We start from the raw sequence: 18,240 nt of genomic DNA, 5'->3' as shown, positions 1-18,240 counted from the left end.
AGAAAGAGGTCTGCAGTTGAATCCAACTTTAATCTTGTTTTGTCTGCTCCATGTTCTGTCAGATTCCCCACAATATATCTGTGCATGAGCTTCTTCTAAGGTAAATGCACCCCTCTACTTGAAATTTGTTGGAGAATATCTTGAGTGTTATATCCAGCTTTGGTCTCACCCCAGTACAGGAAAGATGATGATGAAAAGGAGCTCAGCAGAAGATAACCAAGACACCAGAGCACTGCCCTGTGAGGAGAGGCTGAAGAACCATGACCCATTCAGCACAAGGAGAGATGGCCCTCGTGCCCACAGAGAGCAGCCCCAGTGCTGACAGCAGGGATGCTACGAAGATTCGGAACTTGGCTTTTCACAGAGACACAAGGCAGGAGACTTGTAGCTTAAACTGAAACAACGGAGACCAGACTGCGTGTAAGGAGGCCTTCCCCCTCTGCAGGCAGACAGACACTGAGACAGGCCCTGCAAGATTGTGCTGGCTCCAGCCTTGGAGATTTTCAAGGCCTAAGAGGCCTTACAAAGAAAGTGTGGTTTTCACTTACGTCCAGAAAAAAAAAACAAAAAAAAAACCAAACCAAACCAAACCAAAACAAAAAAAACAAAACAAAAGAAAACAAAAAAAAACTTTTGAAGTCATAATCTTAAGAAAAATAGACAAAGAAAGATTACAGGTAAAAATTAACACTTGTTTTGGTTTTGTAAAGGCTGTTTTTCAAAGATTTTGTTTTTGCAGCCTTATTTTGCCCTACAATTTTTCTGTACAACCATTGGGTTTTCCAAGTCTGGGACTAAGGTAAGGGGAGGCATTCACCAAATCCCTGAATGGGACTGACCAAAATAAAATCAGACAGGATTTCCCTTCACTTCGTATTGCAGGTTCCAAACGGTGGACGCACAGCAAACAACCACTTACTTGCCAACTTACTAATCCGGGTGGACAGTTTGTTTTCTGAAGTAATTGGTCCTAAAAATTGACCATCAACAGGAAGGAGTGATACAGAACAAACAGGGTACCAACAGCCTCCTTGGGACACGGCTTTCAAAAGCCACCTGTGGAACATAGGCTCTCTTGGTATCTTTGAAAGTGAGAGGCTGAGAGGTTAGGTACGTGCTTCTGAAAAAGCTGCCACACTGCTGGCATTCTAAACAGCAGAGCAGTCAAGTACTATAAATAGTTGCTTCAAAACTGTCAGTCTTAATTGAGCAGTACCTAAAACACAGACAGGATTTAAAGTGCAGGATTACATTCTTTTGTCATCTGCTCTGAGCAAATTTGACAGCACTACTATTCAGGATTCACTTCTGTCGTCAGCACTAGCCTTACTTTAGTGCTTGTAATTTTTCCTTGTTTTGCAGCGCTCAAGAAATCCTTTCGATACTACACTCTCTGTGCCTGACCCAACGTCCTCAGGCTTTTAACTTCTATACAAGAAGACACAGAATCTAGAATTTGGACGTGATAGCTAATAACAACAGCAAGGAAGCAAAGAGATAAGAACTAGAAGGTAATATCCATGCATAAATACCTTCACAATTCTACAGGCCTGGGTGGATAACTATGATCACGACCATAGTGAGTACAGTAGTCAGATTTTTCAACACTGAGCTGGTAAATACAGGAAAGAGGCTTGGTATACAATGACCAAATGGAATACAGAGACCAAAGAAATTTCATACAGAAGAGGCAGCAGGGATGCTTTGTGTCTCCGACTTCAGAAAAGCAGCAGATAGAAACCTACAGGATAAGCTCTATTCAGATTGCTAACAAAAGCAGCGCTGCATTAAAGGAAATGTTCCTGCCTATAGCAACAGCAGTAAGGATTAATTCAGCATTTACGTAGATATTCTAGTAAACAGAACAATATCACTATGCTATTTCATATTGTACTGCTATCTTTAGTATAGTATTAGTGGCAAAAGCCTAGGTGGGTACGTAAGGAAAGCATCCATATGCACACCAGAGCGTGTGTTGGCAGTAAGACTTTTCATGGACCCCTCTTCTAAGCAAGCCCCCACTGCTCTACAAGAATAGCTGGAAATACACGCAGATGCCCAAGAGAGCATATAGTTTCAGTGGGCCAACAAGTAAGAGAAGCATCACCTTAAACTAAAGGGGCAAGAAACCTTTGTTCCATCAGGAACAGTGCAGTGTTGTCATCACACACAGGAGATATGAAGAGGCTGATCCTTTTGCCACATTAAAGAATGGGAGGGCTTGCTCAGCAAAAGATAAACAATTCAATGGTGCCAGCACTTTACTAACCCAGCAGATAAAAGAACGAGCTTTCCAGGGTGTCACACTTCGCTTACCTTATGTAAGATCTGATAAATAGTGTCGAAGATTAACTAAAAGGTTAACAGAAGGAAATAAGATGCAGCCGTCACTGACCAAGACTGATTCCTTGTGGCTAACAGATAGGGCTCTGCTTCCCCTTTGAAGCCACTACCGTAAATTCAAAATACAATCACCACGTAAAGCTAAGTCACCTACAGGTCAAGGGGAAAAGCACAAGGAGGAAAACATCATCATGTAGTCACAGCAGGTCAGCTCGCCTCCAGCCTACTACGCTATGCTCAACAGACAAACAGCTAACTAGCGTATCTCTGTGTAGCCCCTAACTCCTCTGTTAGCGAGATACAGCCCCAGTGCTTCCAAGAGATGCAGACACTACAAATAACACTATCAGAAAAACTCCAGACCTCAACGTGGAAGGAGCCTGAAGGGCCACTTGCAGAAGATACGCATTCATAAACTGCCATCTACAACACCTAACAAAAACAAGATGCACTTGGACAACACAAAATATCATTTAGCCCTTACCAATTTAAACTCAACACTCAGTTCTGCTGGTAGTGGCAGACGCCAACTGCAGTAAAAATGCAAAATACAGACAGAGTTTGCAGATCAATAGAATTTAAAAGGGAAAAATAAAGGCAGATATTGTCAGAGGCTGAACACAAACCACTGATGTGGTTTTCTGCTACAGCTAAACATTATGATGAGGAATGTTACCAATCTGGTCTCCCAACATGGTTTTAAAGTAAGATAATGGTTGTCTTTAAACTTGTAAATTACAGAAATGCAGAAGTTAAAATATTTTTCTTCTACTGGTCAAACACTTTGATTAAAAAAGGGGGAAAAAAAACCAACAACAATAGCGTGTAAATAATAAATGAAGAAGCTGTTTCTGAAGGGAAGGAGGGATTAGTATAACAGTCTAGAGCCACGGAAAAACAAGTGAATTTAGTGTAAACTTGTAAATGCTGTGACAGATTCACAGAGAGTGTTACAAATATGGAATGATACGTTGCTTAAAATTAACGAGGTGAGACAAAACAAAAGAAAATTTAAAAGCTGCCTAAAACAGCAATGTACACAGAGTAGCACCTACAGTGAACAATTAAAAAAAAAACAAAAAAACAATGCTTGAAATTCACTTTAAAAGAGGTGAATTCCAGCCCTATGATGAATCTTTTTGTTTTCTCCCTCCGGGACTTCTTGGGCAGAAGGAACAGTACTCAGTGGAACGACGACCCAAAAAGTCCTTGGCTCGTGGCAGCTGTGCCCCAAGGAGCAGCTCACCCATCCCATTGCACAGCAGCCAGCTCAGCACAGAAGGCCTGGGGGAGCACCCTGCCCTGCACCGACCCAGCTGCAATCCTTCAACATACACGCAAGTCCTGATGTCTGAACCCATTTTTGCTGCCATTTTTGCCCCTGGCACAAATTATAATGATGGGCCAAACGTATGAGGGCATGTTGTTGAAATACCCAGGCTATATATTTATTTTATCTTGCAGCAGCGGTGATACAACAGGAAGAGCTTGCCTCCAAGGTACGTGTTTTGCAAAATACAGAAGATGAAGTGCTACCTGCTCCCCATCATCTGAAGCCAAAGTGGCTGTTAGCAACCACATTCAATTCTATCAACATTCCAACAGTCTCTGCACCTCGTTTTAGCAATTTATTTTTTCCAACTCAGAGCCAGATGCTCCCAAAAGGTTTATTTCAGAACAGACTATGCAAGAAACAGAGATTAGACATCCATTTTAGTATAGCACCACCATGATCTTTCAATCAATTCAGACATGAAATGGGATGCATTTGTTGAAAATCTGACAGCTCAAGAATTCAGAGGTAGCTATCTTAACCGTAACCCCACCACCTTCCCAAACAAAATAAGCTGAGGCAAGGGAAACCAACATCAGTCCTCATAGAGATGGTGACTGCAAACCTGCAAACCACGACTGCTCCACAGGACAGACCTCAGTGTGGAAGAAAATCTAACAGTTCTAATGTCCCCATCTTTATTACTCCATGGCTATATTCATACTGGAGAAACAGTACAGCTGAAACTGTAGTTTAACACTACAATGGCAGTGTTAAGAGACTACGTAAGATAAAATGCTGGCACAGTTACTACTGAATCATGAAATGCTGTTCCGAGAAAACAACTGCAGTTTGCCAAGAATAACTGAGATGTGTCTGTGATGGCAGGCATTATTCACACAGCTACTACTTAAATATTAAAAGATCTGATGAAAAAACTGCACTGTGCTCCATCACAAGACAGAAAAAAAGCTGGTAACATTTATCATACCACAGTCCCAACTAGAAAACACTGCCAACTGCATTTATATCTTTAAAGAGAAAAAGCAAGTTCTTTGAAAATTCCTTCCCTTTCGTTAACTAAAAGGGAAGTTCACTTTTAATAATCTTTGTGGGGAAATCTTGTTTCTAAAAACAAGCTCAGCAATTTTGCTCATTTAAACTGAGCACTTCATGCCATGAAGAACTTGCATTCAGATACTCTCAGAGATATTTTCCACATAGAGCTCTTACTCTAAAAGCACACTCTACCTACTAGTAGCTATGAGGATACACTGTGTTATTTTGTTTGGTAGAAAAAGGACCTTTACCTTTTTTATATATAAGCATAACTATTTTGTCTCTGAAAGAGAAAGTACTTTTAAAAAGCCTAGTTCTTTTCAGTGTTACAGGGAACATTCACCTAGCTCTAAACAGTTCAGCACAGCAGCACAAAACCCATGAATTTTAACAGTTTGTTAATTGGGCATTGACAGAGAGCAAAATGCAACTCTGTGGCCTGGCCAAGAGTCACGAAGCAACTGCAGTGCATGGAGCTACAAGGGCTTCCCACACTCTAAAAACGTTATGTCAACAGAAGCGATGGCAGTCTTAACTGTACCAAAAAAATACAGTACTGTTTTCCTCCTAATAAAACTATTGCTGCTCATCACATTAAAGCTTACCAGAGTACTAACCTGTGTTTTGAAGTCACCGTGGTTAAGTTTCCTAGCAAAGAAAAAAACAAAAGAAGAAAAGCCCCAAAACTCAACAAAAAAAATCTACTCTAACTTCCGGGGCTGCAAGGATGCAAACTGGGCCATCTTGGAGCAGCCAGGCAGAGATAATGGGTGAAGAACTAAATAAATAGATGGCCGTTCTTAGCAAGATCCAGCAGAGAGGTGTGACAGGTGCTCCCCAACAAAAAGAACATTCAAGCCAACACCACCCTTCTGCTGGCTGGACATTCATGTCTCTTGTATACACGTGGACTCTGTGCTCCTGCTTTCCCCACAGAGTACAGGTTCTATCTGCTGTAGCTGTTTGTCCATCCAGGATACTTTCCTGTTATTCACTCTACTTAAAATGGAAAGAAATTACAATTGTCAGGAGTCACAAATTGTGCCATCACGTGTAATACTTTGCGGAGCCTTTTTTAGCTCGCTATTTCCTCATTTGCCACCAAATCCAAACTGAGAAGCCAGGAGAGAACTTAAAATCATCTGAAGGCAAAAAACTTGATAGTGCTCAGAAAAACTCTCCTCTTGCCAGGAAACAATGCTCAGATAAGGAAGTCAAAGGGGAAGGTTAAGGCAACATGCCTTCCCAGCACATCATCTTCCAAAATGCAACTTCCAGAAAGTAGTCAGGGTCTGACACACCAGTGGTTCAGCATAGAATGAAGTCTCCCTCAGGCATTCAACAAACAGACCTTAAAGATGGGCCAACATCTATCTTCTCAGTGCTGGGGATGCTGGTCCTAATGTTCTGCTCACTGTAATTCCACATCTTCCTATTAGCTTTCAAGCCAATAGCTAACTTAAAGGTACAATTTAAATACAAACATATCTGAGGGACAAAACAACACCAACAGACACACTGAGCAAGCTACAGCAGCCATCTCCATGATCTTTTGTGCCTTCCTACTAGATGAGGCATCTCAGTGTACTCCCATCTTCAACAAGTTATCAAGTTTGTGGAACTTAATTGCCTTTATACTCTAGACAGGAGGACTCAGCTTGCCTCATTCTCTCAGCCCAAAGAAACAGAACATATTTTCCCTGTTAAGACTTCAATGCCCACACTTCATCGTGTACAAAAGCTCAACTTTGTGCCCCATGCAGTACCTGTGGATTTATTTGATGCTCTCCGTCGAATTTCAGTCACCATCAATCGTGACACTTGAGTAGTGAATTGTAAGAGATCAGAAAATTTTTCTGTCATTGTACTTGGAGGAGCATTTCCAAACACCTAAAATAAAAGAAAAATAAATAAATTTTAAAAATCACCCTACTTACATGGATCGTTATCAACTGCCATCTCCTCACTGCAAACAGAAGGTATCACTATTGAGATCACTTTATTTCTGCTACATTATTCATCCTTGCACTGTTTTTTTACAGTGCACATTATAAGGTATAAGTATGCATGAAATTATGTCATCGTACAGGGAGAAAAGATCTGACAAATAAAGGGGGAAAAAGAGAACCATGAATTTTCTTGCACAACAAAAAACTCGCAGAGTGGGAAAGACCAGATTGCAAACTAAGCGTTCCCACAAGACTTCTGTTTTAAGAGCAACTGTTTACTGGACCAATACAACCCATGGGGTGAACTCCAAGTACAGAATGATAAGCATGAAATATTCCAGAAGACACGAACCAGCAGTGACTATCCCAGGAAGTCCTACAGGTCCCACAGTTCCCAACGCCTCATTCTTCTTTCTTGAGATCCTCCTTAACATAGAATTCAGAATGGCCAGAATTGAAAGGGACCTCAAGGATCATGAATCTCCAACCCCCCTGCCACATGCAAGGCCACCAACTTCCCCATTCAACACTAGACCAGGCTGCCCAGGGCCCCATCCAATCTGGCCTTGAACACCTCCAGGGACGGGGCATCCACAACCTCTCTGGGCAGCCTATTCCAGCGCCTCACCACTCTCTCTGTAAAGAACTTCCCCCTGACATCCAACCTAAATCTTCCCTCCCTCAACTTCAAACCATTTCCCCTTGTCCTGCATAACACATAACATCAGTAGTCATCAACAGTTTTTTAAAATTAATTGTTGCTTAATTCTACTAACTTACTCTTCATGATTAAGTATTGATTTGATGATAAAATCATCTGTTGAATCACAGTTAACAGGGAGATACTTGTTAACTCTATAGAGCCACACAAAGTTATAAAACATGAAATTATCTTGGAAAGGATTCAAAGTTGCTTTGGTAATTCACTTGTCATAAAAGACTACACACAACAAGGAGTCCCTGTCTGCTTATCTGAGGTACTCATCTGACAAAACAGTCCCAAGAAAGGCATGATGTTAGATATTAATTACTGAAAGAAACATGCCTTCCACATTCTGGTACCATCATTTGTGTCAGAGCTGAAAAAATACAACAGCCTTCTGAATAGCTGAGTATCTCAGTACTTCTCTGCCTGTTGACTTTTTTTTTCCCCCCCCCTCTCATGGCTAATTGCATATCCTGGAAGAGTATCGCTAACAAGCCAGGGTACTTGGATAACAATTTTTTTTTTTTTTTAAGTAACATTTTAAATCAACATGTGATATTCACTTCTCAACAAGGGAATGAAATCATTAACGGCAGGTTTGGACTCAAATGCTCTTCAGCCTCTTCTCCCTTTCTCCTTTATCGGTGCTACTGTTGCAGGTGAGCTGTTGACATATCTGAGGTCACTTGGAAGTCTGGGTTCCTCCAATGACATCCACAACATCACAGTGAACAGGGATGCAAGGCAATTGTGGCACTGAGTAGCTTTCCAATGACAAGTTACTTAAAAAAAAAAAAAAAAAGTATAATAAGCTAGAAGATTAAATGACCTTTCTTAAGGTCATTTTCTCCAATCTTCCCCCTCCCAATGCTTTAGCAGGAGGTTGGATCATCAAATCCAGCTCTTCCAGCTCCTGCAATTTTGTGATTCAATTCTGTGTGTAAAGTTTTACTTCTTACTCCTTCACTCAGTGTCAATAGCTCTAGCATGTTAGAGAACAGCCAAAAATATTTCTCCTGCCTACTTGCATTTCAAAGACATTCTGAAACAGAGCCAGAAATACAAAATTAAAATTAAAATTAAACACTATTTCCACACTATAAAAATAGTTTTCATCAGAAACTTCAGTGTTTCTCACACAGGAAATTTCAGCTGCTATTACCAATGAAGAAAGCAGCCAGAAGCCCAGACACCGGAGGCAGGTGACTGTTTGAGGTCAACTAAGAAACACCTGCAAACTGGGATTGCAAAGCAGGGAGCATTCCAGCATCTTTCACAAAACTGATAGGCTACAAAAGGTGAGGAGGGCCCCAACACATCCATGTTCCCTGCCACGACCTACTCAAGACCAGTCAGACTAGAACACACATTGGCAGAGTACCTTATTATCACTTACTGCTTAAAGCTCAGACCAAGGAAAGAAGAAAATGGATTGGCACACTGTCTGATTTAAGATGGCTAATTGCCAGCAGATTATAGGAAAGGCAGAGTGTTCACAGCTGCAATGAAAGGTGAATGAGGAAATCTAGTTTGGAATGTTTTGCCTCACAACTGAGGTTGCACTAAAATAAGCATGTTGGCATACTCCTTGACTAAAGGCAGTAACATACATGGAACAGGATACAAAGCATTTTAACGGTGAGTCATTTGGTTTTTAATAACAAAAGGTGTGGTTCTTCCCAGAAAATTTAAGCAATTTACTGTATTCAAACATCACTTATTCAAAATATTAGCCTCTCCATCCATCCATTCACTTCTTTCATATACCTCAGGAGCTTTGGTAGCACAAAGTGCTGCACCACACTTTCTGAGAACTGAGTTCATATGGATGCAGATCTCTGAAAGGAGGCTTTTGAAAACTTTTCCAGAGGACAAGTATTTCATGATTTATGTACTGATTTAACTTTTTGTTACTTCGTGGTTCGATATTTCATAAGCCTCTCTGAACAATGAGGAAACAAGTGTTCCAAGCACTCGTTCATTAACAAAAGTAAGATAGTTTGGGCTGCAGCAAGGTTCAGACATCCCGCATCTATCAACAGAAGGCTGCTCTTGAGCCTCTGGATCTACTGATTAATAATCCTCAAAATAATCAGATAGAACCTCATTCCACACAAAACTTCAGTTATCTCTACCAAATCAATCAGTCTTAGGTGGTTAAGCAACAAAGCACCTGATCCGTTAGCTGGCTGGTGCTGGCCACATGCATGCCCATGCGATGCAGGCTAATGCCTCACCTTAGGTCTCTGCATCCAGTAAAAATCACCATGGTATGCTTGGCTTATGGCAGCACTACTTGAAGTACACAATCTACCTTATACAAAGTAACTGAAGGATTCGGGATCCAATTCAACCAAGTTATCAACTGATACCATGAAATGTTTGCAGCTATTATCTTTGAGAAACAAGATTATTAAAAAAAAAAAAAAAAAAAAAAAAAAAAAAAAAAAAAAAGGAATGTCTGGCAATGTTTTGATGTTTCCTCTCAACAGAAGCAGGTCTCACAGAAAAGTCACCTCCAAATTTAGTGTCCATCAAGCCATCTCAGAATCAACATTTACCAGTTCTTCCACTGAACATTCTATGTAAGGCTTGTAATTAAAAGAAATATTTCACCCCTTCTAATTTTCTTTTTATTTCAATCAACTTCTGACTTTGCCTTAGTCTGTCTTGCTAAACTAGTGGGATTTTCCCAACGTAGACAGCTGATACTCCAAAAAACACAAGGCAAGATAAGCCAAGAAAGCCACCTGCAGACTTTAGGCATAATCCTTAAAAGAAGGCGTATTAACCAGCAACCTAAAAAAGAGAAAGTACAGAAGTCAAAATAAATAGATGACATTGCAATTCTTCAACCTGTTGCACACAAGAAGACAAGAATGAATTTGTGCAAAAGGCAAGGGGAAAAAAACCTGCAATAGATGAGATTTGAGTGAAATCAGTTTTGTTTGTGCTACACTAACTGTTTGTTGACAACTCATAATGGTTATCAGTGCCTGCACAATTAGGAAGTAAAAGAGCACAAATAATACGTGCTTTCAACACTGCACCAGACAAAGGTTCTGAATTTACAGAGGTTGGAAAATGAAGGGACCACATCCTACAAAGGTCCCCATTTGAGGCAAGAAGGATAACTTCAGTATAAAGTTCACCAAGGAAAGGAAACTAAAGGTTCTTCAGGATTTAGAAAACTAAGAGCCTATCAACAAAGTTCAATGACATACAGTGGAGGAGAGACATGCATAATTTAAGGAAGGAAAACCTGAAAAAACAGGGAAAAGACTAGCCAAAATGCCCTCCTACAAACGGAAACAGCAGAAGACAGGCATATCATCTTGAAATCTTTAGATTTGCTGTCTGACAACAGGTAGGCAAGAGTTGATTGTGAGTAGAAAGAAATTTACAGTTAGTGGTTTGTTGTTGTTTTTTTTTTTTTTTTTTTTTTCAGGACACTTGTTTAACGTAAGTTGAACAAGAAACGGTGAGTGAGAACAAATGATGCAAAGACATGGGACAACTAAAATTGAGATATAACAGGATTAAGAAGGGACAAAGAACTATGAGGCAGAAAGGCAGGAGAGTTGGAAGAAAGTGGAGTAATAAAGAGAAATATTAAACTTCCTTATTATCAAGTCTAATCAAAGACTGCCCTACATAAGTAGGACACTGATTGCTGTACCATATTCCTGCAAACTCAGCTGTATCACCAACTGGGGGGTTCTGTAAGTACAGCGCTATAACTAAGCACTACCAGGGCCCAGGAACAAACAGTTTCTTTGTTTGCAGATTACAATGCAGTGCTGAAGTGAGTACAGTGGGTATCCTCCCCTCTCAGAAGCATCAGCCACCTGAAATCACCAGAGGGAGAATTCCAGGTGTAATTGCAACAAAATATTATTCACAGGCTCAAGCCAAGATTAAGATTCCACTGTGCACGTTGTAAAAAAAACAATTAAGAAAGTTCATGGCTAGAGGGCATACAATCCAGGCATATAAATTAAGGAGGAAGTGGGTGAGCTGAGTTTTTTTCTCCAAGACTCACACAACAGGTTACCTGCAGCACTAGGAATAAGACCCAGGGCAACAGAATGACATTTAGGGGGGTTTATCTGAAGCATACTCTTCAGTAGCCTGAAAATCCTACTAGCACTATATCTAGCCAAGGATTGCTATTTCTACACAACATGCAAGCAGTCCAACGTGTAACACCATCAAAAGCCATATGTTCAACAAAACATCAATCTAGAAAAAGAATTGGTTTTCCAATCAAGTTTTTCCCTTTTATAGCTTAATCAATGATTCCACTTCTCCACAGCAGCACACACGACCAGAAATCCATCATTCAAGAGGAGATTCAGTAATAAGAGCTCAGGTCACAGCAGGAAAAAGATAAATGTAGGTCTGTGTATGTACTGCTCAATCAAGAGCCTAAAGCCACTACTGAAGTTATTAGGCTCAATGAAGCGGCAAAGAAACTAAAAGGCATACGAGGCATGGAGAGGATTTAGCTCCTATCAATGCCAGTGGCAGCAGTCACAGCCCTGCTCCAAGCCATCTCAGTGCCTGAACACAGGAGGCAGTAAAACAGGAATGTCACTGCATATGCAGCTATTGGATCCTCGCTGAAACCCCCCTTGCCCAAGAAGAGTAAAACAAATTCACGTAGGAAAAAGGCTGCGAGGGCAATCGGAATAGAGAATTTATCACATGAGAAAAGATAAAAAAAACGTTCATCTTGCACAGCCTTGCAAAACCAAATCTGACAAGAGAGAGCATGATTGTTATCTCTAAATATGCATTAATACAGTGTCAAGAAGGGAGAAGTGTGATTTAGGCTCAAGGACTGTGCTGACTCACTCACAAACAAATTGGCACAAATTTGCCACAACTAAGCTTAAGCTAGAAATCACCTCTAAAAGAGGAGAATAAAGACTGCAGCAGCAGACAACTTCACCCTGGAGAACATCTCATGGGGTACTCTGTTTCCCAGAAGATAAAGGTGCCTACAAAAACAGTAAGCTGTGCAAGAAAGCTGTCTGAAGCCACATCCCACCATGGGCTGCATCTCAGAAACAGTCCTGACAGAAGAATATCTCCAACAATGGGTTCATCCACTTACACAACAATACATGAAGAAAAGATGGAAAAAAAAAAATGTAGGATGCCAACAAAAGAGCAAGTTCCATTCTGCAAGAACCAGAGTTCCTGAGGAAACACAATAAGAGCAGTTGGTTACAGTAAAGCAAAAGTCTCTCACAGAGTCTTACCCTGTTAAATACCGGCAGCATCATGTAGAGCTTTTCCTCCTGTTCTTTCTGGGTCATATGCCGGGGAGGGTGGCAGAGCTCTGTGAAGAGGCGCCGCAGGTGCATCAGCCCCAGCGCATTGTCCTGGGGGCTGCACTCCTCCTGCCGGGGCCGGCCCATGATCCTCTTCACCATATTCATCCTGACTGGCTTCTGGAGCTCCCCTGCGTCCTGTGCAGAAACAAACACAAACCACTGAGTGCAAGAAAGTCAGGAGCCATTCCATCGCAGCTTGTAAATGCACAGCAGCCCCTCTTGCCACAAGAAGTTCCATGCCACAGTTAGCACCGTTAGGTAATTGTACGTGCCAGGAATTGATTAGCACGTGCCTGCAGGATTTGAAGCAAACAGTTTGCAACAGGGCAACACCCAAAACCCTCCAGCACCAATCACAGCTGCACAGCAAAACACCTCGGTGCAGTTTCTGAGATGGTTTTTGTGATTCTTCAATGCTCATCTCAGAGCGCTTACAGAAATACAATTGACGTGTTGCAAAGTATTCTCAAAATAAGTCTAGAATACAATTAGTACCAGTTCCATACGTTACACTGTAACCAAACAAGGCCTTCACACCTTCTGGGACATTGACTTTATCAATACAAAGGCACAGGTAGTTTTTTTTCCCCTTGACTTCCATGGGGCAAACAGACATTGCTTTCCTACAGACTTACTGCTGACCTCACACCACAGCTGTCCAATCCCCAGGAAAGCTCCCCCCACCATCTCCCTCCTGGTGCACAAGAAGCTCACTGTAACACTTCTCACTGATAGCAGGTAGCGCCTGTGCGCAGCCCTGCACCGCTCTGCAAAGCAAATGGGCCACTCTCTTCTGCACCTGAGACTGAAGTCTGAACGAGGATCTTAGAAGGGAATTGAGTGGCTCAGAGTAGATCAATCACTCAGATGGAGCCTGTGGTTCACTACTGCAAAAGGGACCATTGTTCTGCTCACCTTCATATATGGGAAGGAGTGAAGGGGAACAGAAAATGATTTCTATATGTGAATTTATGGAGACCAAAAATGAAAGAGTCAATGGAATTACAGCGTCCACTTCTCAGTGCTTAAAGACTGTTGAAAAACTGAAGAAGGTCAGTAAAAGCGATAAAAATTATTCAAGGATAGAAAATGCCTTACAGCAAGAAATGTCAAGAAGCTGATCTATTTAAATTACCAAAAAAAGAGGTCATCATGAAGGGTCAATTATGAAAAGGAGAAGTGATTATACCAAAAATGCTTCGACTGGAATAACAGAGGGAAATATCACTTACTGAGGAACCATTAAACCCAGAGACAAAGTCATAAGACAGCAGCTGGGGAAAAAAAAAGAGGGGGGAGGAACATACCCATTACAAACTAGAATGAAGTTTCTAATACTGAAGATAATTAACCAACTGCCGGTAGGAGGAATTTAACAAGAACTACATCTTCTGCCTAAGCCAAAATGAAATACCCTTCTGGAATGTATTGGTAAAACTGTATTTTAATCTCAGGTTAAAAAAAATAATAATAATTAAAAAAAAAAAAAAAGATGGCAATGAATATTGTGGTATAAAAGACACACCAAAAAACAAAACAAAACAAAACAACAACAACAACAACAAAAAAGAACCAAGAAGCCACTAAAAAACAGCTAAGCTTTTCTAGCGTACATCCCAGCAACTGTAGTCAGGCTATGCTAGAAATTTGCACTGAGCTTTCACATTTCAAGAGAAATGATACGAAAGTGGCTGTGGTCTTTTACTACGCTATCCTCAAGAAATAACAGAGGTTACAGACAGGTCTGTAGGAAGATACATGCAATATAGGATGAAATGAATAGGGCAGGATGAGAGGTAATGGCCTTAAGCTGCACCAGGGGAGGTTCAGGTTGGATATTAGGAGTTACTTCTTCTCAAAAAGAGCAGTGAGGCATTGGCACAGGTTGCCCAGGGAGGTGATGCACTCACTGCCCCTGGAGGTGCTCTCAGGATCTGTGGAGATGTGGCACTGCAGGAGGATGTGGTCAGTGGGCATGGTGGGGATGGGTTGGGGTTGGACTAGATTATCTTAGTGGTCTTTTTCAACTTGCACGATCCTTTGAAACAGAACAGTTCCTGGAAGAATCCCAAACCTTTTCACAAACTGTTCAGATTGGGAGTTCTTCTCATGCTATGACAGCAGGATAATTGATCTAAATAAAATATGGAATACTGCACCTGAGACAAAACTTTGCTGCCTGAGCAGTGGTGGGGGAGGGAAGGAAGCTGTATTTTAGAGTTATTAAACTCCTTCATAGATGATACTTGAAATTTCTTTTAGTGACTCACACAATACTGGTAACTCCATATATAATACGCAAAATACGCTGTCATTCCACCCACCGCTGCTGTTGACTTTTGCTAGTTCTGCCAGTTCTTCTATTAAATCAGCAATATCTCGTGACTTCATTTAGTCTAAGCACACACTAAGAATGGCAGTTTGCACTGCTTCAGCCACACAGCTGTACTTCAAGAATTGGCTATTCTAGCATTGTCCAAGAAGTCCAACTTAATGGTGTGTGCTGTATGTACCACTCTTGGAATTACGCTGGAAATGAGTCTCATTTCTGTCAGAAAACAGATGAGCAGGGGCTTCATGCAACAGCATTACTGAGAAGTGAATATACATCTGAGGCATTCTTTCAAATTTCAGTTTTTTCTACTCCAAATATAGTCCATTTTTATTATTGTACCATAAAACGCCTGTGGAAATACAGGAAGATAACCATATACTCTGAATTAGGTCTCAAGATATATGAGAAGGACAATTCATTATTTACAGAAGGTAAAGCTTCCTTACTGTGGATCTGAATAACAGTATTTACTTAGCCTATTTCAACACTGAGATGTTTAAGCTCATCTAAATTTTTTTTTTAAATACTGGGAGAAATGATACACAAGAAATACTGCACTGGGAAGGAGTACGGCTGTTTGCTGAGTGGAAGGACAGGCACTGGTTGGGATTATACTCCATACAAATATTTTGACTGGAGTTGTTTGTTTTGACTTATGACGACCAACAAAAAGTAGTACGCCTCAACCTTTCACTGCCAACACAGCATCCAGAACAAAGGCACTCCCTATTGTACCACCTGAAAACATCTGCGCCATCTTCTTCCAGCCAGCATCACACATGACTTGGATTCAGCTCTAAGGCTGATACTCTACTTTATGTCATAATCAAACTATTCCAGGATTTGCAGTAATAACCAGAGCCCCTGTTCACACCTGCTTACTCAAAGCATGAAGAAATCAATGAACGCTGCACAGTCAAAGTCTACATCACCCTGCACTCCCTGCATTTCCCCACACTGTTATGGTGCTGATACCCACAGGCCATCAGCAGGAAGCATTTGGAAGCCAGATCCAACAATGCACTGGGGTTCTGTAAGCAGTGCTCCATGAAGCTTTGATCGAAGAACAAACCGAGCCCACCCAGGCCGTACTTTCCTGTGCCAACGCCATTCACAGACACTGCACAGAGCAGCAGAGATGATGATGGATGCCGCACACTCCCAAAACACTTGAACTCCATTTGCAGAGGTGAAGGCAACCCTTAGGGGTGCAAGGTTTGCAGTGGGCCAGGTCAGCACACATTGCATTCGGGGCACCAGCACTGGGAATTCACTGTGTAAGGATGGCGAGATCTCCTCTCCTCCTCTTCCTGTCAGCTCCTCCCAATTACACGCATGTACTTTGCAGATGCATTTCCATTTGCCTTTACACAAATACATAAAAACCTACGTTTGGTTTGAGTAGAGCAATTTTAAATTGACAGCGTTCCAATGGTGGCCATGCTAACCCTGTTTCTAAGACAGCAAACCAAGTGCCTGACACAGGACCTGGGGAGGAGCGTAGCAGTTACAAAAGGTTGTTTCTGCAGATGCTCTCTGGTACTCACAGCACTGACCTCTATAGCATTCCTGGGATCGGGGCCAACAGCCTCAGGAAAACAGAGCCCATTCCTTTCTGAGGTTCTTCTTCAAGAGCAATGCTGTCCATTCACTGGGGAAGGTAAGAAAAGAATAGAGGTTAGAACACAAACATGCCAATAATAGCAGAGCTTTGCTACGCTGCAAAGAGCCGTTGCTCCTAGGATATCTGCAAGAGCAACGATTTCAGCTCTGATTCCCCATCTGCCGTGTTCAGCACCATCAGTGTAGGTACCTATGCCATGGTACAGACATACCCCACATCAACAAGGAAAACCTTGTAGCAACACAAATATACACTTTGTGAATTTTATTCTGTACAGTAAAAATAACAAAGATTTTAGCAGGAAAAAAAAAAGCCAGAAGTGAAAAGCAGCAGCATATGATTACTGTGCCTTCAGAAGACTTTGCCAGAGAGGTAGTATTCACACAACTCTTGGCTCAAAAGGATGTGGTGCTTAATAACTATGCAGAGTTTTGATCCAACCTCACCGCAAGTATTGAAAATAGAAATCAACTTGTTGGCAGTGTCATGAGCTCAGCAGTAACAGCCACACCCTTGTATATCATGAACAAGTTCTTTGGTTAGGAACTGTTTTTTTTATTTTTATTTTTAAATACAGTCAATGGAAATCTTAAGTACGGGCTGCAGATCAGAACAAACTGCATTTAGGCCACGCTTAATTAGCGCTGCCTACACTGCCAAAGCTCAACTGACCAGTTGCTGTACTGCAAGCACCCAAACACTGTGAGCTTGCTTGAGCAGAAATCAGAGTGCGGCATCAGCAGTTCCTCTGGCTTCCATCAAAAAATAAAACAACAAATCATCGCTGTTAGGAAGTGAAACCACATAAACAGCTTCTAACGCCCCTTCCACAGGCATTACTTACTCAGCGTGAAATAAGAAATAGTTAGAAATCCTGTGGGAGCACAGATTAGGGTCTGCACGCACCAAGCTGCCTGTTCTATGAACACTTTCCACAGCATGCATGGAGCACTTGTCTCCTTAAGTCTCAATCCCTTACACTGCCCTACTTCCATATCAGAAGTGCATCAGGGCCACACTGACCTAAGAAATACTTGGTCACAGAATGGGACAGCTCTGATCCACAGTCCCAAAACCAAAAGGCACAGGAGACAGGAAGGGCTGTGTGAACACATCTCACAGGAGCTGAACAGCTCTCTCAGTGCCAAAAATAAAGCACTCCCACTTTAATTATGTCAACTAATCTTTAGCATTGGCCAAACTCAAATTCTCTCTGTTATCATCGGCAGAATCACCAACAGTGGCTGCAAAGCCAATGGCACACCCTATTTATTCCACAACAACAAGTAGAGAAAAGGAAGTCGGCAGCTCAGAAAAAGGTGAATTTTGAGTATGCCAGAAGTTTGACATCATCAGAAGTGTAACTAAATCAAGCGACACTACAGCTCAGTTTTCAGCATCCAGGCCACAACAGCAATGCTCTGTGAGCAGCCGGCACAGCTCAGGCTCTATCGGCCTCTCCACGTTCCCCCTCCAGGAAAGTGAGGTGACAGGCCCACACATATCCGAGCACACAGAGTGCATGGACAGACGGCAGCCCTGTCTTCCCAGCATGCCAGACGTGGACAAAAACAGTGCCACACATTCTGAGAATGCAGAACCACTTCTG

General features: G+C 41.7%; 1 protein-coding gene across 7 annotated transcripts in view; it reads right to left on the bottom strand.

Annotated features, from left to right (window-relative positions):
- Positions 1 to 18,240, bottom strand: part of WDFY3 (WD repeat and FYVE domain containing 3) — a 143,528-nt gene that overhangs the window by 98,158 nt on the left and 27,130 nt on the right. For 6 of the 7 annotated variants that reach the window (XM_085222605.1, XM_085222608.1, XM_085222609.1 and 3 more), the window contains 3 exons: positions 16,564 to 16,658; positions 12,598 to 12,807; positions 6,442 to 6,565 (listed from right to left, as the gene is read on the bottom strand). In XM_085222605.1, coding sequence (XP_085078731.1) covers positions 6,442 to 6,565; positions 12,598 to 12,777 — 304 coding nt within the window. In that variant the 5' untranslated portion in view covers positions 12,778 to 12,807; positions 16,564 to 16,658. The remainder of the gene's footprint in view (positions 1 to 6,441; positions 6,566 to 12,597; positions 12,808 to 16,563; positions 16,659 to 18,240) is intronic. The other variant, XM_085222607.1, reaches the window with a different exon arrangement.

This window comes from Meleagris gallopavo, chromosome 4 (genome assembly GCF_905368555.1).
Source record: "Meleagris gallopavo chromosome 4, MGAL_WU_HG_1.1, whole genome shotgun sequence".
Classification (NCBI taxonomy): Eukaryota; Metazoa; Chordata; class Aves; order Galliformes; family Phasianidae; genus Meleagris; species Meleagris gallopavo.
The sequence above is the reverse complement of the archived record's forward strand: the minus strand, read 5'-3'. Positions and strand labels throughout refer to the sequence as shown.